Consider the following 23510-nt stretch of genomic DNA (forward strand, 5'->3'; position numbering starts at 1 on the left):
TCAAAAAAATGTTGATTATCTTTCTTCCTGATGCGAGTCTCCTGAATGAAAATGATCTGAGCATTTAATCTATGAAAAGCTTTAAAAATCTTCTTGCGCTTAACCTGATCGTTTAAGCCATTAACATTCCATGAAATAGTCTTATGGTAAGGGTTAATCTTGGTATATGTGAGTCTTACTGCAGGAAGTGTTTAGAGAAAACAGATATGATGACAATTTAGAAAAAATTTGTAGTTTAGCCTGGAAGAGAAAACCTAAAAACAGCCCCATCCCCCTCCCCCAACAGCCCAAAAACTGGCCAATAGGCAGCCAGAAAGCTACCCTCTAATTGAACTAACCCCAGTTCTATTGGTGGCAGTAGTCCAAATTGAAAAATGTATAAACCACCCATGTTTAGTCTAAAGGTGAACAACATAATCCAAACAAAGATTATCGAACTAACAACCATAGTTGTGAGATTGAAACAGCCAAAGGGCATTAACAGTCAACATTTAAAAAATACAGTTTAATAATTATTTTGTATAGAAAGCAAATCATTGTTAAATTCTTATTAAAAGACAACATTAAAAGTATTAAAAGGAAGAAAAAAGAAAGGTTTAAATCTAAAAATGAATTGGATAATAAAGCAAGTAAGTAGTAAATCAAAGGAAAAACATTGTGTCTCTTTTGCATTTCTTAGCTTCTAAAATTAAAAGCTAGTTCATAAGAAATTCTTTGGCCTCTTGGATGGATTTAAACCATTTATCAGGTAGTGTAATTCTCAACCTTGCTGGGAATAATAATAATGCAGGATGATAATTGCTTTGATAGAGACAAGCCATAATTGGTTTGTAGGTCAGCCTCTCTTTCATAACTTCTGAGGTGTAAGCTTCAACTATTCGAAACTTCCATTGTTTAAACTGAATCATTCCACGTCAACGAGCAGTACGAATCAAAAGTTCCTTGATGTTGACATAATGAAATCTCAGTATTACTGGCAGAGGCTTTTGATCTAGAGCAGGTTTAGATCTTAATGCTCTGTGAGCCCTATCCAGAATGGGCTGAACAGGGAACATTTCGGAACCAAACACATCAACCAAAACTTTAGAAAAGAATTCTGTAGGGTTACCAGTCTGTGTTCTCTGGAAAATTGATGATTCTTAAATTTTTCCTCCTGCTGCGTCCTTCCAGGTCGATGATCCTCTGTTGTTGCTTTTCCAGGTTTTGCTTAGTTGTAATTAAGGCTTTTTCAAGTGAATGGAGTTTGGCATCTCTTTACCAGCTTGGTCGAGTTCAGCAATTAGTTGCATTTGTTTGACATTCCCCTGGATAAGTATATTTTGTTTGTCTTCAAAAGTCCTTTAAAATGGACTTCAATTCAGCAAAGCTCCGGTCAAACTTTCTAACCAGATTAGAAATAGCTTCCAAAGTAGGTTGGTCTCCAATACCTTTACCATTAGCTGACACTTTAGATCTGGTGCTCATTTTAACAGTTAAAGATAAAGATTAAACTTGTGCCAGTATTGTAAAAGACTTAAAGAGTGGTAGATAGGAGATTGAAAAGTGCCTGCACCAAAGCCAAGTTATGACTTAGTCCACTGAGCACCACCAACAGACTCTCAGGGTCACTTTGTGGAACATATGTTCTGCAAAGCACTTTAGTGTGTTCTGCTTTCATCTTACCACAGTCTGGATTTCTTTTATGTATGGAAATATAACTTACGAGTACTAGTAGGCCACTTGAACTCTCCAAGTTCTTCTACAACTTGGGTGTAAGATCACACCCAATACAACCTCAACAAGCACCTTTCTTTTACCTGGGTATGTTGCAGCCCTCAGGACTTAATGCAGTACAACTTTCAGAATAAGCCACTTTGCTGGTGCCTATCAAGCAGATTATTGGATATTATTCTTATTAATACCCCTAATTTTCTTTAATTCATTTTTTTTTGTGTAGTTACACAGTAGACAAACTCCAAAAGCCCACTGTCCTGCCATTAGGAAATCCCAATTTTATGGGTGAGCCAGATGCCAAATGTTCACTATTCTCTCCCCAAATCGCAGGGGCCCAGTTCCTGCAGTCCCTCCCAACTCACTGAAGTTCCAGTTTCCATGATCCCTTCCACTCAACAAGGCCAGTTCATGTGCTCCCACTCAACTCACTGGGGTTCCATTCCCCATGCTCCTTCTACAAGGTTCACTGGGAAATTTATCATACTTTGTACGATACCAAAAAAGTGAACTAAAAAAATGGAAGATCTGCTAATCTGGCACCAAAACCCAAGCATGCCATATTACTTAAAGGTAATAAATTTTCCAGTGAATCAAGTTTAAAGGCAGCAACAGGAGCTCAGACCCCAGCGAGTGGGGAGAGTAGCAAACATTATCTGGTGCACCACCTGACGAAAAAGATTGTGATTTCCAAATGGTTGGCTAGGGGATTAATTTTATTGTACTCCTGAATTCAACAAATTTAGGTAACCACCCTTCTTTGCCTCTTCTCAGAAGTGATTATATATTTGTTTCTTTTTTCCTTCTCGTTAACTGCCAGTTTGACAACTTTATCAAAGGCTTTCCTGCGTTCTCTCCACCCCATCCTTTCCTTACAACTTAAACTTGATTTCTTAATTATGCAGTTCTGATTAAGGATCCTCAACCTGAAATGTTGATTTGCTTTTGCTTCTCACATTGTGGACTACTTCCAGCATTTTGTTTCTGATTTGGGTTTCCAGCATCTGTCATTTTTTTTGGCTCAACTGGGAACGATGCAGAGCTCAATAACAGGGCAGATTTTAAATTAACACTATTTAAAATAATTTCATTCAAGAGGGCTTCTGAAATGCTATGATAAGGACAGGTCTAAACCCTGCTGAAATGGTTCATTAAACCCCAAATGAAAATATAGCATCTTGAGAACTTGACCTGTGGGCACTCAAGGTTTTCCTACCATACATGCTTACAAGACAGTGACCATTAATTATGATAATCAAGCATCAAGAGGATTGATATTTTAGCTGCATTGTAACACTTACAGTTCAATACTGGACTGATTACACTTCCTTTTCCACACAGATCAACTGAACTTTCCCACCACTAAATTACCATTCCCAATTCCCCTCACCCATGATACCAAAAACCATAAATTTAAATAGCTCAAGGCTGCATCTTTGCTTTGATGGCTTCTTAGCCATCCACAAAATACAATAATCTTACCATCATCAAGCTACACTAGTCCAGTGACTTGATTAACAGCCCGCATATTCAAAGTTCCTTGTACCTTTATTCAGCTTCCTGGTCTCTGAAAGCTAAACTCTGATCCCAAAACATTTCTTGGCCTCCCTCTATTTCTTCAGCTACTAAGTACCATTCTCTGTTTCTTTCCAGCAATTAATTTTTTTTGCTAGACTTCAAAACATTGTAGTTTTCTTCAAATATAAATTAATCTTTAACAATCCAACCCCCCCCCCCCCCACCCTTCCCGATCTACATTTATATGGGAACCTGGTGGTTATAAAGGTATAACTTGTTACTGTATATTTTCTGTTGCTCCCAAACTTTTACTCTCCTTCACATTTCCTTGCGATTGAATATCGCCAATGATTTTATTCTCCCACTGCCGATAACCTTGAACCAAAAGATGGGCTTGGTCATAAAAGGTAGTGGTGGAGCGGTGCTCCTCTGACTGGAGGTCTGTGATCATTGTGATGACCTCCTGTTTGTGATTGATAAATGAATTGAAAATGTAGATGGGCCAATTAGCAAGTTTGCAGGCAACACAAAAATGGATGGAGTTGTGGATAATGAGGAAGGTTGTAAAGGATTCAGCAGGATATAGTCCAGTTAGAAATGCAGGTCAAGAAATGGCAGATGGACTTAAATCTGGACAAGTGGGAAGTTTTGCACTTTGGCAGGTCAAATGCAAGGAGAAAGCACAAAGTGCCTGGACCCTTAGGAGCACTGAAAGAGGGATTTCAGGGTGCAAGTCCATAGCTCCCTGAAAATGGCAACACATGCAGATAAGATGGTAAAGAAGGCATACAGCATAGTAGCCTTTAATTGGTCAGGACATTGAGTATAAAAGTTGGGAAGTCACATTGCAGCTGTATAAAACTTTGGTTAGGCCACATTTAGAGTACTGTAGCAGTTAGCGTAATACTATTATAGCATCAGTGACCCGGGTTCAATTCTGGCCACTGTCTGTGTGGAATCTCTATGGGTTTCCTCCCACATTCCAAAAACATATGGGTTAGGAAATTGTGGACATGCTATGTTGGCATCAGAAGTGTGGCAACACTTGCAGGCTGCCCCCAAAACAATATGCAAGAGGTCAGTTTTGATGCACGTGACTAATAAAGACATCTTATCGTGTGCAGTTCTGGTTGCTACATTACAGGAAGGATGTGAAGGCTTTGGAGTGGGTGCAGAAGAGGTTCACCAGGATGCTGCCTGGGTTAGAGTATTAGCCACAATGAGAGATTGGACAAACTTGGTTTTCTCTGGAGTCTCTCTCTCTGCCACCCCCCCACCCCAAAATGAGTCATAGGTACCTGGAATGCACTACCAAGGGAAGTGGAAGCAGAAGGATATAGGCCATGTGCAAGCAGATAGGATTAGTTTGGATTGGCACCATGCTTGGCACAGATAACACGAGCTGATGGGCCTGTTCCTGTGCTGCACTATTGTACTATTCTATGTACTGTCTCACTCAAGCAATTTGTCCCAATGCCATGAATTGCATTTATGTACAATTTCCCAAGACAGATCCATGGGATGTATAGGATGCTTCTCCAAATCACAAGCTTGCGATGTTGCTGAGTGTATAATTTTCAAAATTTAAAATTAATTATACAGCCCAGGAATGAAACCAGATCAAGATGGAAACCCCCACTGTCACTGTGTGCATTACTAGTTTTATGGGCCACAGATAAAAAGGTGATTAACTATCTCAGTATTACAGCTGTAGTAATTCTACAAAGCATCCTCTCACAATATCACACAATTTTATTACAACTAATAAGCTGTTTTTAAAAAATGTTGCAATTCTCACCACATTTATGTGAATGAAAGATAAAATCTGCCTGATCATTGAATTCAGCAGCATTTCCAATTTGAACAATTGGAAAGGACACGTGCCAGAAACCTGAACAGAGTAGAAAATGAGGGAAATACTCAGCAAGCATCATTTGCGAGGAGCAAAAATCATAATTTTAGTGCTTCAATTTGACAAAAAAGTCTAAATATACAGAAACTATGAGTGAATTTAAAAACAGACAATATACCAGGTTCCTCTTGTAGATCAGGAGGTATCGTCCTGCATCTCAAATAATTTGCTGTCAGAAGGGATTAAACAGCATAATGGTTATATGACAGAAAACTTCCACACAGCAGCTAGAAATTTAAATTCAATGAAATCAACCTAGAATTAAAATAGTTGACAATATATAGGGTTAATAATAAAACTAGTTAATAACCTAGGCAAGGAAAATCAACAGTATTGCCCTGCATGGATTAAATACCATTCCAAAAATGGAGTAATGTGGTTTACTTATATAAATACAGATTACTGGTTACTTGTGGGGGGGGGGGGGGGGGGGGGGGTTGCATTCCTAGAAGAGTTCATATCACAATTTTCCATAACATGAAGCCACAGCATGTGTGCAGGCATCAAGTAGTAAGTAAGTAAGAGTTGAAAGAAAATGTGTGAATATTTACTTTCTTCACCACCCCCCCCCCCCCCCAACATAGATTCTATAAGAGCAAGTTTTATTCTGCATTTCAAATATCTGGGTGGTGATTTGAGAATCCTGCAAGGGGTCACCTATATAAAGATCTTCAAATAGCCAAAAACACCATTTAAGATACCTTTATTAGTCACATGTACATCAAAACAGTGAAATGTATCTTTTGCGTAGAGAGTGTTCTGGGGGGCAGCCTGCAAATGTCGCCACACTTCCAGTGCCAACATAGCATGCCCACAACTTCCGAACCCGTACGTCTTTGAAACCTGGGAGAAAACTGGAACGCCCAGAAGAAACCGGCAAAGGGAAAATGTACAAATTCCTTACAGATAGCGGCCGGGATTGAACCTGGGTCGCTGGTGCTGTAATAGCATTACACTAACTGCTAACGCTACTGTGCCTACCCTAGTAATATCAAAACCATTATAAAACTCTACAGCAATTAAAAATTCGTCGACCACGAAACACGTGCAATATTGCAAATCCCTAATCAGCATCTGGATACATACCAAAATTGAGAGAGGTGCTTCACAGACAAACTGAATCATTTCTTTTGGCCAAGGAAGCTCCAAGTCAATGACCCTCAGAGTCCTCACCATGCAAAATATTTTCATGGCTTCAGGTCAAAAATGGCCAAAGGAACCTCCAGCTGATTACCACCCAGCAGCCTCCTTCCACTGATCTGTCAACACTCCTCTTATGCCGAGCACCATTTGGAACATAGAACTAGGGAAAAATACATTTTGGGTGGGATTATCATTAACACCTACATAGAATCACTGATGGTCATAGCTACTGCACTGGAACTGGAAACATTGTTGAAAATCTACAGTCACCTTCTTTAGCTTCATTATCCCCAATCCACCTCCATGAACATGTGTATTATTTGCTGTAAAGCATACACTAGAATCCATCTCAATACATTCCTTCCATCTAACTCCATTAGGTTTAGATGACCATCGCCATCTTCTCAATAGTATCTCAAAGCTTAGTTAGCCTTTTCTTTTTCCAAGGTTGCCTCTCTACCCATTTTTGACTTCAACAGTACTTTCATCTACTGATTCATTTTCATTTATATACCAGAGATCATACAAATTCTGAAAGAAAAATCAGAAATCTAGGCAACACAACTTAGGGAACATCAAACGGATGTTTTGATAGGGAACACTGATGCCCACAATTCACAGCACCGTATACGCAAATCACCTCTTACTGACCTCTTCAAGAAAATCGGAATAGTAGAATAATGGAGTGCAGAGTCAGTACTGTATTTTCAAGCACAATATGTACCTACAAATAAATTTGTTTAGTACCTATTATCATAGTAACATCAAAAGCAAAAAATCCCAAGTTGATTGACGTAGTTTAACAGCCTCAACATACAATAAACAATGTTTCCTGTTCTCTCCAAGCAACAACATGGATTTGAATGTATAACATGAAGACTATTTCCAATGCAATTATTGAAGCACAGAATCAAAATCGTATTAAGACTGTAACAATGATTTAAAAAAAAGATTCCTTTAGATGCTTAAGTAGCAAATGCTGAAGAGCAAAGTAGTCTTGAAATCAGGTGATCCCACAAGCTGCCTGTCAATACTCGATGTCCAGTGTTACTCATGGAATGTTGGAAGCAACTGGCTTTTGTGAAGGGAAGGATGGCAATTTATTTCTAACATGGATCTTGTGCAGCATGGAAGGGAACTTGAAGATATTCTTTTATGGTTGCTACTCTTGATTAACTAGTAAAAGTTGTGAATTTTTAAGGTGCCAGAGAAGCTTTGTGAAGTTACTATGATACATTTTGGAGACCGAGTGTACCACAATGTATACATGTTGCAAGGCATGAATGTTCAAATCAGTGGTTGGTACTGCCTAGCAACTGGCTTTAACAGTCTTGGAATGTCTCACCCTCTATTGTTATTAATGCTGCACTCATCCAGGCAACTGGAGAGTATTCCACCACTTCGCCAATTTATGTGGAAAGGATTTAGACCCAGCTTCTGATCTGCTCTAGTAGCCACAATATGTATGTGGCTAGTTTGCTCATTTTTGGACAGTGGCACAAAGATACTGCCAGTAGAGTATACAGCATTATCATTGCTGAAAAAAGTCAAAGTTGTGTTTATTGTCATATGCACAAATATATAGCATAATAAGCAGCATTCACAAGAAAAACAAATGAAACTTTTTAAACAAGGAAAAAAAGCAAGAACAAAAAAACACAAAGTGTATTTTAGTGCAAAGTGATCAGAGTGGTAATAGTGCTGCTAAACTGCAGTGGTGATTAGGGTTTTGCTGGTTGGTTCAAGTAGCTGTTCCTAAACCTGGTGGTGTGGGACTTCAGGCTTCTAAACCTCCTGCTCGACTGTAGCTGCAAAAAGATGACATGGCCTGGCTGGTGGAGATCTTTGATGATGGAGGTTGCCTTCTTGAGGCAGCATCTCCTGCAGATACAACTGATGGTGTGGAGGGATGTGCCTGTGATGTATTGGGCAGAATCCACTACTGTTTCTTACATTCCTGTTCATTTGAATTGCTGTACCAGACCATGATACGATCAGTCAGGATACTTTCAACAGTACGTCTGTAGAAGTTTGTTAGCGTGTTCGGTGACAAGCCAAACCTCCTAAGGAAAGCGTCCCAGTGTCTTTTACTTTCTTATGATTGCATGTGCTGGGCCTAGGACAGGTCATACAATATGTTAACACTCAGAATTTAATGCTGCTGACTCTCTCCACCACTGTTTTGCTGACATTGAGCAAGAGGATGTTCCATCACCAGTCTGCCAGATGTCCTATCTTGCTCCAATAAACTGACTCATCGCCACCTGTAATTTGTCCAACAGTAGTGTCGTCAGCAAATTTGAAGATGGCATTGGAGCTGTGCTTAGCCACACAGTCATGCATAGAGAGTAGAGCAGGGGGCTAAGCATGCAGCTTTGAGGTGCACCTGTATTGTTGATCAGCAAGGAGATGTTACCAATCCTCACTGATTGTGGTCTGCCAATGAAGTTGTCAAATGGAAGCAGTTGGCACCCCATACACCACTTTAAATATTTAGTTCTCCCATTGCCAGCATGAAATCTGCTCGTAGCCCTAATGCAGTCAGAATCATCTACAAGCTGCATTGTAACAACTCCAAGGGTGCTACAATATAACCTCCCACAAGTTCTACTATTTTAAAAAAAAACGATCAGAAGGCACAAGGGTGCACCATCATATACAATCATGACTTGGGACTATCAGCCATTCTTTTATTAACCATGGGTCTAAATCCTCAGACTCCCTACCCAACTAGACTTCACACTTGAACTGCTGTGGTTGATCACCATCTTCTCCAGAGGGATTGAGAATCTTTCAGGGAACCCACGATGCAAATACAAAAAAAGCACGTATGTGCTGCAGCCTACACAACTGAGGATGTACAGATTAATTAGTGCATCAGAGCTCAGGTGGTACTTTATTTGCACCATGAAAATATTGAAATATTGCTATTAAGCTGAATTCTCTTTCCAAACATCCATCATTTAGTCAGTGAGTTTTAGGTAAAACTGCACAATCATGACCATTGTAAAGATTTGTTCCCACAGAAAATAAGCCATGGTACTAATCACAAAAAGTCACTTTCACTGCAGGCTTTTCAGGTTAATAGGATGTTAGCAGCCCTAAGCACTCCTTCAGCTATAGCTATCTGCTCTAACTTACTTTTGTCCTACAGGAATGGAAAGTCACCTTCCAAAATGTCAAGGCTTTAAGATTCAAGAAGTTACAGAATGTTAAGTATTTGCATTAATTTATCAGTTTAGATTGATAATCTAGAGCTACACAGATACTACAAGAGCATTCAGAAAAGAAGTTTGCTGCAAATCACTGACAGAATCCACCCTAGAATCTTTTTACTTTACAAATGGGGTTACATAGAACAGTACAGCACAGGAACAGGCCCTTTGGCCCATGCTGTGCCAAACTAATTAAATTAGTAATTAAAAGCCTAACTAAACTAGTAATTAAAAGCCTAACTAAACTAGTCCCTTCTGTCTACAGAATGTCCACATCCCACTATTCTCTACATATTCATGTCTATTTAAGAGCTTCTTAAACACCTCTATCGTATTTGCCCCCACTAACCCCCCTGGGCAGTGCATTCCAGGCACCCACCACTCTGCAAAATCTTACCCCCTCTCAACTTAACTGCATGTCCTCTAGTATTAGACATTTCAACCGTGGGGCAAGGATACCAGCTGTCTACTCTATGCCCCTCAATTTTATAAACTATCAGGACTCCTCTTATCTTCTGCTGCTCCAGAGAAAACCCACATCCAGGCTCTCCTCAGAACATGCCCATCCAGGCAGTATCCTGGTAAACCTCTTCTGCACCCTCTCCAAAGCCTCTACATCCTTCCTATAATGTGGCAACCAGAATTGAATGCAATACTCCAGATGTGATCTAACCAGAGTTTTATAAAGCTGCAATACAACTTCCTGACTCTTGAACTCAGTGCCTTGACTAATAAAGGCAAGCACACCCTATGCCTTCTTTACAACCCTATCAACTCATGCAGCCACTTTCAGGAAGCTATGGACTTGGACCATAAGATTCCTCTGTACATCACTGTTAAGCATTCTGCCATTAACTATGTATGACCCTTTACATTTGATTGCCCAAAATGCAACACCTCACACTTGGCAGGATTAAACCTCATCTACCATTTCTCCACCCATATCTGTAACTGACCTATATTCCACTATATCCTTTGGCAATCTTCTAAACTATCAACACTACCAAGCTTTGGTAGTATCTGTGACCTTACTAACACACTCATTCATGTTTTCATACATCACAAACAGCAGAGATCCCAGTACAGATTCCTGTGGAACACCACTAGTCATGGACCTCCAGCTAGAGCAAGTCCCATCCCACTACCTTCAGTCTTCCTCGGGCAAGCCAATTCCGAATCCAGTTAAGTCACTGTGGATCCCATGCACATCAATGAGCTTATCATGCGGGACCTCAAACACCTTACTAAAATCCATACAGACAGCACCCAGAGCTCTACCCTCAATCACCTTCGTCACCTCCTCAAAAAAAAGCTCAGTCAAGTTAGTAAGATGCGACTTACCCTGGACAAAGCCATACTGACTGTCCCTAATTAAGCCGTGGCTCTCCAAATGTTTGCAAATCCTATCCTTATGAATCCTCTCCAATAGCTTCCATACTACCGACACGAAACTCACTGGTCTAATTACCAGGATTATCCCCATTTCCCTTCTTGAACATTAGTAACTCTCTATAGCTAGAGAGACCATGAAGATAGTGGTCAAGGCCCCAGAAATCTTGACCTAGTAGAAGACATTCCTTTGGTTTGTTAATTGTGTCTGTAGATTGAGGGTTTTATAGAGGCACTGATGGTGGGACTTCTCCAGTGCTTTGAGGAGCATGCTGCAAGTTACTCATGCTTTCAACACACGTGGGCAGAATCACTGCTGCTCAGTAAAAGCTAGGTACAGCATTGCTGACTTGGATTCCCAACACCAGCCATGTTCTGAAAAAGAATGTGTTTTCTAGGTTGAACTAGGTGCAAAGTATAGTGAGCTAGGCATAGATCTGAATAATTTACATTTTAAGAAGTGAATTACAGGGTTTCTTTTGTCTCACTGAATTTGTGGAAACTGTGACAAGAAAAAGTGACTTTTCCAGATTACCACAGGGTGCAGTTGTTTAAAATAGAAAATCTGTATAAACCTGCGGTCAAACCGAAAATCAGACCTTTCTCCATGACCTATTACAACAAGAGAATAAATCATATCACAATAAATTGTGTTCAAATAAAGCACATTGTCCCACTTGAACAATTTCTCAATATAGAATGCAACTTCATTTAAAATAAACTCAAATGATTCTTTGATGCAATTACAGTAAATTTATCACTCAAAAATAAATTCAGTGCAAACTCATTTAATACAGTGTAAACAGCAGGTGTGTAGATCTACAAGTTTTGTCTCAATTATCTGGAATTTACCAGTTTTCCAACTTGAAGTATTTACTAAAAAAAATCCAGCAAATACAAAGTTTGTGAAACTATCTGCTAATCAGAATCAGGTTTATTATCACTGACATATGCAGTGAAATTTGATTTGTGGCCACAGTACAGTACAAGACAGAAAAATTACTATAAGTTACAAAATAGTGCAAAAGAGGAATAATGAGGTAGTGCTCATAGACCATTCAGAAATCTGATGGCGGAGGGGAAGAAGCTGTTCCTGAAACATTGAGTGTGGGTCTTCAGGCTTCTGTACCACCACCTCGATAGTAGTAACATGCAGAGGGCATGTCCCAGGTGGTGAGGGTCCTCAATGACGAATGCTGCCTTCTTTGAGGCACTGCCTCTTGAAGATGTCCTTGATGGCAGGGAGGGTTGTGCCCATGACGGAGCAGGCTGAGTCTACAACCCTCTTGCAGCCTTTTGCGATCCTGTGCATTGGAGCCTCCATACCAGGCAGTGATGTAACCAGTCAGAATGCTCTCCATCATACATCTGTAGAAATTTGCAAGTGTGTTTGATGACATACCAAATCTCCTCAAACTCCTAATGAAGTAAAGCCACTGGTGTGACTTCATGATTGCATCAATGTGTTGGGCCCAAGAAAGATCCTCTGAGATGTTGATGCCCAGAAACTTGAAGCTGCTCACCTTGTCCACTGCTGATCCCTCAGTGAGCACTGGCATGTGTTATCCTGATTTCCCCTTCCTGAAGTCCATAATCAATTCCTTGGTCTTGCTTATGTTGAGTGTGAGGCTGGTGTTGTGACACCACTCAATCAGCTGATCTATCTCACTCCTGTACACCACCTCATCGCATCTGAGGTTCAGCCAACAGTGGCGTCATCGGTGAATTTATAGATGGCATTTGAGCTATGCCTAGCCACATAGTCATGCGTGTAGAGAGAGTAGAGCAGTGGGCTAAGCATGCATCCTTGAGGTCCACCTGTGTTGACTGTCAGCAAGGAGGAAATGTTACTATTGATCAGCACTGACTTTGGTTTCCTGATAAGGAAATCAAGGATCCAGTTGCAGAGGGAGGTACAGTGGCTCAGGTTTTGAAGCTCGTTGATTAGTACTGAGGGGGATGATGGTTTTGAACACTGAGTTGTAAACTATGAACAGCAGCCTTACGTTTTGCTGTTTTGGTAAATAGAAACAGTAGATTTGTCTAAGCTATGTCACAGATGACATAACCTCTCAGTGAACTGAAATACTTTCTAGTACAAAGTTTTGCACAAATATCTTGCCATGCAAAGAAACTAAAATTTAAAGGAAGTCTTCATTAACACTAACTTCAGTTTCATTTTAAAAGCACCAAAATGATGTAGCATTAAGTAAGGCCATTATATAGTCACAAATCATGTTTTACAGAAATTCTGCTAAAGGCCCCACTATTGGATTGCAGGCTCAAATGTAAAGAGTCATAGAGCAATACAGCATGGAAACAGGTTCTTCAGCTCACCAAGTCCAAGCCATTCATCAACCACCCATTTACACTCATCCTACATTAATCCTATTTTTATTCCCCCAATATTCTCATCAAATCATCCACTCCCCCACCCAATTCTACGACTCACAAACATGCTGGCCACAATTTAGAGTGGCCAATTAACCTACCAACCAGCAAGTGGGAGGAAACTGGAGCAGTTACAGAGAACATGCAGACTGCGCCCAAGGTTAGGATTGAACCTAGGTCTCTGGTGCTAATGAGGCAGCAGCTCTATTAGCTGCACTACTGTGTCACCCCAAGCATGCCAAGAATTCCCATGAATCCATAATTTAGAGTTTCTTCAAATTGAAACTAATTATAAAACAAAATCTCATCACATAAAATAAACATCCCAACATAAATTTAGTAAACCACGTTTCATTCCCCACTGTTCATCATACCACTTTATCTTAGCATTTTATTACATTAAAATCTTCCCTTTGCAATATTAAAGATACCCTTTCCAAGGACTTTGCACCCAAATATACAACAAGAAACAATTTGGTTGATTTTAAAGGAATGCAAATGAAAAATAAAGTATCAATGTTAAACTGATGCAAAAACTTGATTACATCCAATACAGCTACAGGAATCACTTCCCCACTTTGGACAAATTACATGGAGATTCACAACTGTAATGCCAGAACAAAACTCAAACTATCAGGAAAGATTGAACAGATTGGGTGACCTTTAGTTCAGGCTGATATTTATAAGATTATGAAGTTGAGCCCAAGCACATAAGAACAGAGATATATTAAACTTCAAAAAGATCTTAAAATATAAAGTGCTATTATGCTATACTGCAGAGTGATGAGGCAATTAGTGCTGTTGTCTCTCAGCTCCAGCGATCAGCGTTTGATCCTGATTTCAAGCCCTGTTTATGCAGTTTGCTCTAGTTTCCTCCTACATCCAAAAGTTAAGTTGCTAAGTTAATAGGCTGCTGTTAATTATCCCCAATGTAGATTAATGGCAAAACAGAAATCAAAAGGGGAAAAAAGTTGGAGATATAATGAAGATGAGGGGAAATAGGACTGTTTTCCTGGGAAGCAGCTTGGGCCCCTGCAGAGTCACTGTAGATAAAAATATGATATGACACACAAGACAGAGTGGGTTTGGATATTTAATTCCTCAATAGAAATAATCTTATCCATTTAAGTGAATAGATTTGCAAAGAGTTATTTACCTCCCATTTCAGTGTAAATTGAATAATTAAGCAATTACATTTGCAATATGCACACCAGAGACTAAAATTCTCCTACTTCAGATAAACCAAATGCAGATCAAGTGACTGCTTTGCAGAACACCTCCATTCAGTCCACAAGTGCACCCTCAGGCTTTCAGTTAGTTGCCCTTTAATGGTCCATCCCACTCTGATCCAATTGTCTATGGCCTCCTACACTATTCCAACAAAATTCAAAGTAAACTTGAGGATCATCACCTCACCTGGGTACACTGTGGCCTTCAGAACAAGATTGAATTCAACAATCTCAGCAACAAACAAGAAATGAGAGTGATTTGAACTGGCCAGTCCTGCTGTAAATTCACAGGCTAAACATATCCTCACTTATCCATTAACACCACAGCTCCATTAAAATCTGGGATTGCTTGGGAAACCTTGGCCTCACCCAAGAGTTATTTCCTTTCTCCTATCCACCCCATCAACTCAGCAGTTTAAAACTAACTTGTTTTCTCACTTTCCCAGTCCAGACAAAGGGTCTTCAACTCCCCTTCAACTCTTCAAAGGGTCATTAACTCCCCTCCCCAAAACAGTACAGTACTTGATGAGCATTTTCAGCAGTTTGTTTTTATTTCAGATTTCCTACAGATACAATTTGTTGATTTTTAATTTAAATTCAATTATTTCAGTTGCTGCTATTAAGGATTGAACAGCATCTGAAACTTCAAACAAAAGCATTCACTTTGAAGTGTATTTTTTTTAAACCAATAAAGGAGGCTTGTTAGTTTACTTACATGCCCCCCTTGGACTGAATTCGGTAGGAATGGGAATTCTCATTCAGCTATGCCACATCTGCCCTCCAAAGTTATTTCAGGAGTACAGTTAATCTTCAAGACTAATGAGAAACTATTCAGCCAATGGTGATTACATTCCAGAACCAAACCGCAGGTAGTGGTACTGCAGTATGCATGGACAACAACTTGCATTTGTGCACATTCAGAAGCCAAATTACAAGCTGTTGTCAAAGTTTTCACTGAAGCAGATAAAAGGATTAGTCTTACACTCAGCATCCACAAGACAGACCAACCTGCTCCCACTGCATGCTGATAATACAGACTCATGGCAAGACCCTGGTAAATCTGTACTGTTTTCCATATTTTAGCAGCCATCTCTTAACTGAAGTCAAATATTGATGAAGTTCACTGTTACTTTGAAAAATTGAGTAAAGGATATCTGAAGACTAAGACTTCAGAAATGGCACAAAATTTATGATCTATGAGCAGCAGTAATCCCCATCCTATATGTTTCTAAGACCTGGACTACTTATGACAGGCATCTCAAATTACTGGAAAAATACCACTGCTGCAACATCCTCCAATTCACTGGAAAGATAAGCAAACCAATATTGGTGCCTTCTCCCAGGTCAGCAATGTTGAAACCCTAGTTACACTGTTGGCATGCTATGCTCGGCACCACTATCCTGAGATGGACACTCTTTACTAGGCTGCCCCAAGATTACACTGCAGACGGAAATATTCAAATGATATGCTCAAGGCCTCTGTGAAGAAATGCAACATCCCTACCAACACCAGCAAGTCCTTAGCCTAAAAAACGCTAAGTGGTGAAGGTGCATTCAGGACGGCAGAGAACCTCAACCACAAAGGTCCCGAGTTAGCAGAAGCAGCAGACCACTTCACCCACGAACCTTCATTTGCCCCATCTGTGGGGAAGTCCACAGTTCCATGAGAACCTACAACACCAAACTGGGAACAAGTCAACCTCAATCCTAGGGGATTGCCTAGGAAGCAGCAGTTCTTCATTCACTGAATAAGTTTACCTTAAACTACAAATAAAAGCGGAAATCCAAAGTTTTAGAAGTATTGTTCAAATTTTGGAATTCACAATTGACATGTACCAACTAGCCATCAAATAAAACAAAGACAAATAAAGGTACTCGTTAAGTATCACTTCCGATCTATTTTTGTAAAATACATACTACAATTTTAAAATTACAGAAAAATCAGAAGTCTTGAATAAGATTTGTTCAAGTACAGCATTTGTTTTTTGCAATGTTACTTGGATCTTTACCCAAACCCGTTTTATGTCTGAATGTTTTCGCAAAAAAAAAATCAGTTTACAAACCGTGCCCATCTGTCACATTCATTCCTCCCCCGCCCCATACCCAAAATACTATCCACACAAGTCATCTTTGAACCGAAGCTTGACTAGTTTTGCTAACTGCTTAAAAGAAAGTTGTTACTTTGTATCAAACCCACAATAACGCGACAACTCAACATCTGATCAACAATAACAAAAATAATCGCCAAAACATTTTTAAAAAGTTGGCATGGCCAACTTTTAACCAGAACATATTTTTTCATTTTCCACATCGTTTCAAAGGGTGAGTAAACAGTACAACATGCCACTAGTGTCGTTACATTCTTTGCGTCGGGAACAGGAATAGCAAAGCAAACAAAACTAAGAATTTTAGGTGCAGTATCGAAACAAGTTAAACTTCCCTTAACTTTATTACACAGATTCGCACGCGAGTCTGTGAGGAGAACCAGGTGATTTGGAGTTAGCCGGTGCGGCCACAGCCCGACAGTGCAGCTGTGTGCGTGTTTTCCCTCACGCCCTCTCTTCTCCCTTACCTGCACCGCACTGTTGAGGAAGCAGCTGTTCTCGCCCGGCCCGTTCAGCAACCCTTTCGTCGGCGCGATGGACAGCATGCTGCCCGGCTGGTAGCCACTCCGCAGGTTGCCCCCGGGCTTGAGGAACATCCTCACCCAGGCCATCGTCCCGCGCCGGGCGCGCGGCGCCGGGCCCACAACGCGCGCCTGCTCTCACCGCCGCCCCGAGACGCAACAATCGGGGGCGGGGGCGCGGGCCGCGCGTGGCCAGGTGACTCGCGCAGCGCTGGCGGCCGCAGGTAGAGCAATCCCTCGGGCGCCGCCACCCCGACTCTCCTATCCTCCACAGTCCGTCATGTCCTTCCGCACCCGGAGCGGGACTGGTGGCAGTGGTGGTGGTTCACCGCTCGGTGCCGAGCCCGGTTACTGAAATCCGTCGGCCCGCCAGTGCGAAGGCCCCCAACAGGTGGCTCGGACCCAGCGGCCACGACCAACCGATTCGCCTCGAGAACACCAACAGACACAGGTTCCACGGCTGCCTGCGTCACAATAAACAGAACCACCACCTGACTCCCGCTTGCGTCCGGTCACGTGACCCACGAGGGCAGGAATGGCTGTGTGCTATCTCCTGGTTTAGGTAGGATCTGGGTCTTATTCTGATTCCCTCACTTCCGTTCCCAGTCCGAGGAAAGGCAGTTGAGATCAGCAGCACTTGGCTCTGGCATGTTTTCTTTCTCCACTTTGATGTGCTTTGGGGGGGGGGGGGGGGGATAATGCTAGTTAGAACCTTATGTTGGTCATGTAAGAACTAAAGAGGCAAACTTCAGTGATCGCAATTCAAAAAGTAAGTCAAAGATTAAGGGTGGAATTTGGAAATCTCTGTCATCAGACCAGTCACTCCTTTTTCCTGCTAAATAATTTGTTTGGATTGTTATCTTCAGTAATTTATGTGTGATTACAAATTGAAAGATGTTTATGTGGTCAGGAATTTTACTGATGTAAACAAACTAAATTCTGTTTGGCATTATGCAAGTGCAATCTTGGCAAAAAGTTAATATAAATTTGAACACATTCGTTTGTCAACTTTAATAACCACTGCATTAATAAAATCCATCACCGAACTTTGGTTCTTCAGTGTAGAGGAGAGCACATTGTGAGCAGAATCAGAATTATTATCACTGACATATGACTTATTTGTTGTTTTGCAGTAGCAGTACAGTGCACAGACATAAAAATTACTATGAATTACTAAATAAATAAATAGTACAAAAAAGGAGTAACAAGCACTGAATAAAATATATTAACTTGGAAGAAGTACAAGTGAACCACCACTTTGCCTGAGAACAGTCCTGAGAACAGGGTCCTCCCTGCATGGTGGGAAGGGAAGGTGTTGCATCTCCTGTGGCTGCAGGGAAAGGTGAAGGGAGAAATGAGTGGGTCTTGGTGTTATTGGAAGAATAAACTAGGGAATCACAGAAGGAAATATCCCTTTGGGAATGCTGATTGGGAGGGATGAAGGTGACAGAAACAATATAGCATCAGTCTGTAGATGTATTTGACAGTTGCATCTGTTCCAATTCTCATACTTATGTTCTCACCACTATTCCCCAATGGCCCCACCCAAATCAAAGAAATAGTTCCCCTTGTCTCACTGTCAACTGCACCAGCCTTCACATTCAACAAATCATTTTCCACAGTTTCTGCCACCTTCAATCCAATGCCTCTAGCATGCGCATCTTTACCTCGCCTCCCCAATCAGCATTACAAAGACACTGTTGGCTTTTTGATCCCTCCATTCTTCTACCTCCACCAGAACTCACTCCCTTCTCACATTACCTTTCCTTGCAACCACGAGAAATGCAACACCTGCCTTGTCAACTATGGTGGAGAGGGACCGTGGTTAAGGAAAAAGGAAGACACGTTGGAAGTGCTAGTGTGGAAACTGATGGTCATATGGATGGATATGATGGAGTTGGAGAAACTTGGAATTTTTTGAATGCATGAGACAAAGTGATTTTTGTTCTCACCAAGGCTTTTGCTATTAATGCTGGATATTTTCCTTTGACATATATACAGTGCTTCTTTGTAGCAAAAGTGAAGCAGGAAAACACAAGCTTTTTTCTGATCTGCATCAATGATTTTTTGCAAACTGCCAAAATCTGCAATATTTTGCAATAACATATCTTGCACCTCATTGTCAATACTTCGCTTAGGCACCAAAAGACTTCTGCCCAGAGATAAGCAGTTTTTGAATCATTGTTTTGTGTTCCTTTTCCTGTTAATTGCTGTAAACAGTAAAACACTAGAAAATAATCAAGAATATTGAAATAAAAATAAATATGAAAAAATTGAAAAATAAATAGCTTACATTTATTTTCCAATGTTCTGCTTAGGCTTCCCATTAAATGAATGAGGACAGGAATCCACTACCAGGACTGACTGATTTTAGTGTCAGAGCAGTAGATTTCTTGAGAATGTGCTGGAGTATCCCAGCAAGTAAGGGCTCTGCCATTACAAAACGCGTGGAGTCCTGCAACAGAGTGGAATTACAGATGCCTTCCCTTTGGAGTCACCAGGGCTGTCTTCACCCAGCTTATCTCCAGCATCACATTTTGTTATAACTGACAGAAGATTAATTTCAACAAGGAAACAATCTCTGATTATGTTTGGTTGACATATGTTCACAACCAAGCATAACCCCACTCTCTTTATCATCATCGCATTCAAGTGTTCTCCTTTCCCTGTGTCCATGGAAAGGACATTCTGTCATTTCTGAGTTAAAATATAACAAATGAAACTTTTTAAAAAATCCTTGCTTGGTTGATGTTACTTGTTTGTGGGTAGGTTGTCTTCTTGGAATGATCCACTATCCTTAACAGTAAACAGAAGTAGAAGAGCAGCCATAGTGGCACAGGCAAACAATGGGAAAAGTGAAAATAATAGAATACTTTAAGAAGTTCTGAAGAAGGGTCTCGGTCTGAAACTTCGACTGTTTATTTCCCTCCATAGATGCTGCCTGACCTGCTGAGTTCCACCAGCACTTTTTGTGTATTGCTTCAGATTTCCAGCATCTGCAGAACTTTCTGTGTCCTAAGAAGTAGGTTGCTGTCTTTGAAGGACCTTTGAAAATGGTATTTCTGTTGCCAATTCCAATCACTCCTATGGCCGATTCATAGGATCACTGTTGACAGCAAATGCTGAAAAATTGACAAAAAATTGAAATTCTCGTATTTATTCATTTGTTTTTTTGAGGCAAAGGACCTGAGCAAGATGCTATTTATCTCAGGGTACTTTGAGGGCACCTAAAATTGCATATTCTAGTATGGATCTAGATTCTAAGGCAGTACTAATAGGTTACAGATGGGGCTGCTTCGAAGTTACTGAGAGCCTGAGAGTTACAGAAGTTGGAGTGGGAAGCTACGAACATAAGAATAGAAATAAAAACAGAAAATGCAGGTCATGCAAAGAGAAACAGTTTATATTTTAGGTCAAAGACCATTCGTCAAAAGTCTAGAACAACAAAATTAAGATGAGGGCTTGGCAACTGAATGGCTGAAATTGGGCAGAAGGAGCAGTGTCTGGAAAAGCTCCTTGATGCTGCAGCTAACTGGAGCGGGATACAGATGAAGTGTAATATAATTGAAAGATGGAAGAGACCTAAGGGACTGGAAGTTCACTTGTTTCCCCTATTGCAGAAGTGGGAGTAAGCAATGTTTGTTATGAAGTGTCTGACACCGTTTAAGGTTGAATGAAATGCCACAATTCAGAAGAGTTTGATTCAGCTTAAGACAGTGGCCACAGAGAGTAGTATTTGTGGCTAGGTTGTAAAGCCAAGAGTTTAAGATGATTGTAGCTCATCAAGTGGTGCTGACTTGCCAAATAGACTGGCTTGATGTACATCCCGTAATGAGCTCTGCATTGTTCATTGAAAGATGCAATTTGATGTTAAAGTTCTGCATACTGTAGGACAAAGAGAAAGAATTAAGAAGTGCGCCAATTCTGCACTTCTAGCAAAGAGGTGGCATGTAATACATGATTGTATTCTACATATTAACTGTGATTTTATGTTACATATTCGTAGTTGTGTGTGAAAAGGAATAAAGAACTCTCAACTTTTTTTTCATTTTTAGCATTTGGTGTTTTCATTATTGCCAAACCTTACTTTGCTACCCTTTTGAATTTAGGCAAATTTAGAAAGGCATCTTGCTTATCACCAAGAAAGCATATTTCTATTATAATTCAAGCATCCTAATCTCTCTCCTTGTTTAATTAAGGCTATTGATTAAAGGAGTGAAATTATTGAAATAGTTCATGGTTACCAGTCAGGCAGTTTTACTTAAACACCAAATCCGCATGGAATCGGAATGTCCCCCTTGGTTTTGTTAGTTGCTAATTCAGGGAAAGAAATTTAGGGAATCAGCAGGCATACTCAGCTGTTGCTGCTTGTTGCATGTTTACCCAATTGCACATACTTCTACGGGGCACAAGTAAATCAGGCTGCTGGCTGAGACTGGCGTTGCTTTACACCTGACAGATTAGCTCAGCTGGTTGCCTGACTAGTCCACACAGCTGATTATAGTATATCTATGGGAAGCCAGTAGTGTGAGCCCAGACAAAGAATTTGGAACTTTAATTATTCTGGAACAAAAGAAAAGCTTTTGTATAATGTGAAATGTATTTTTATGCCTTTTGATAGTGAAGACTTCTGTATTAAGTATTAACTTTTCTTCTATTTACAGAGGTAAACTAAAAACACTGTCTAATGTTAGACCAGAGGTGCAGTTCAAGTACAGCTTTAGGGTGTGCTGACAATTTTGTTGCTGTGGTGCAGGATAGTCATTTTCACAATCTAATTGGAGGTTGCATTTATATGTAACAAATCTTTCAATCGACTGATACTTGAGGATTCCTTTAGCTCAGGCTTGTTGCAGATTCCAATTTAATGAGGATGATGAATTGCCCTTTATCCACTAAGAGGGTGCTTCTCAAAGCTGCATTTACCTGACAACTTTTTATTAATTTCAAGAGAGTACAGGTATCAGCATCTGTCTTCTCATAATAGTAAAAAAAAATCACAGATCTTTAAGTGCTTATGGAGTGCATTATGGTTTCACTGTCCTCATCACATCCTGAAATTCATGCTTAATTCCATATGTCAATACATGCATGCTTCATCTATCCCATAGCACCGACTTCATCTAAAGCTGTCCTGATCTACAGTTCCAAGTTATCCTTTGCCAAATTCAATGTTTCAATTAAAAAAATTTTCTTCCGTTTAGACATTGAAGATCACAAATTTTAACAGTTCTTGAATTCTAACACTCCTTTGGATTTTTCTCCCTTTTCACTTTCTTCTGACTCCATCATTTGCTGCGTTTTCACCATCCCTTCTGATCTTTTCCTCCTTAATTCTGAATGCTCAGACCTCAGCAAAGGTCTCTGCTTCATCCCCTTACATTGCATCTTAATGAATCACAGGCCTAACCTGATATTGAGCTCTTCCAAACCTGCCTTAGACTTTGTGCCCAATTCTCTGGCCAGGAGTCTTCAACTTGGACTTTGGACTATTTCCAGAACTTCTGATCCACTTAGACCCTTCTTTTCCGCCAGTTATCCTCTCTAGACCTTTTCATCCATGATAACTGCCAACATGCCATTGATCATCCCAATTTTTCCACTGACTTACTCAATCTAACCTACAACCCATTGTGAATGCAGCATTTTACTTATTAAGGATAAACTTCAATGTTATCATCAAACTTTCTAACAAGGGCATTGCTGTTGTGGTTTAGCAAACTGAACCTCTGTTTTGCAGAGGATTAACATAAACTCTCAGACATCTCCACTTACCTCCCTCTGGACCATCAGCCCTTTGTCTCCCAAACAGACACCTTATTTTCTTGGAAATTCTTCCTCCACAGCCTCCAGCCTGAAAAATCTGTGCTTATACTTTGACTCCAGCATTCACAAGCAGGTCTGTCTGAGTAGACTCATTGCTGCAATCTGCTCTTATGCCACTGGACTTATTTTTGTTTATCTTGACTCTATTTTTTCTCCTGTCCTGTTACTTCTCACTTGCCTCTATGACACCACTGAACCTCCCTGTCACATGGACAGTTTTCACTTTCCTGGACCCAGCAAGCTCATCTACACCTTGGACATCCAAGCCCCCCCCCCCCCCCCCCCCCCCCCCCCCCCCCCCCCCCCCCCCCCCCCCCCCCCCCCCCCCCCCCCAATTCCACACCTCTATTCCACACCAGGTTGAGCTGAGGGCTCTTCATTTTTTCCTTGAACGGCCAAGCCCGTCCTCCATTACAAGCTCATTTGTCTGACTGAACTCCACTCACTTTCTCCACCTCAAAGGTATAGCTATGGGAGGCTGAATTAACTCAGGCTGCCTCTCTGTGGAATACGTAGAACATACTCAAGTCACCTTCCTCAACTCATTGATG

The 23510-nt window shown here is 40.6% G+C and overlaps 1 protein-coding gene across 1 annotated transcript in view; it reads right to left on the reverse strand.

Moving 5' to 3' along the window:
- The window catches only part of LOC127567316 (inactive ubiquitin carboxyl-terminal hydrolase 53-like), a 97996-nt gene extending 80362 nt beyond the window's left edge, over positions 1 to 17634 (reverse strand). The window contains exon 1 of the mRNA XM_052010058.1: positions 17080 to 17634. Coding sequence (XP_051866018.1) covers positions 17080 to 17223 — 144 coding nt within the window. The 5' untranslated portion in view covers positions 17224 to 17634. The remainder of the gene's footprint in view (positions 1 to 17079) is intronic.
- Between the last annotated feature and the right edge of the window lie 5876 nt (positions 17635 to 23510).

Source organism: Pristis pectinata, chromosome 2, assembly GCF_009764475.1.
Source record: "Pristis pectinata isolate sPriPec2 chromosome 2, sPriPec2.1.pri, whole genome shotgun sequence".
In the NCBI taxonomy this organism is placed as follows: Eukaryota; Metazoa; Chordata; class Chondrichthyes; order Rhinopristiformes; family Pristidae; genus Pristis; species Pristis pectinata.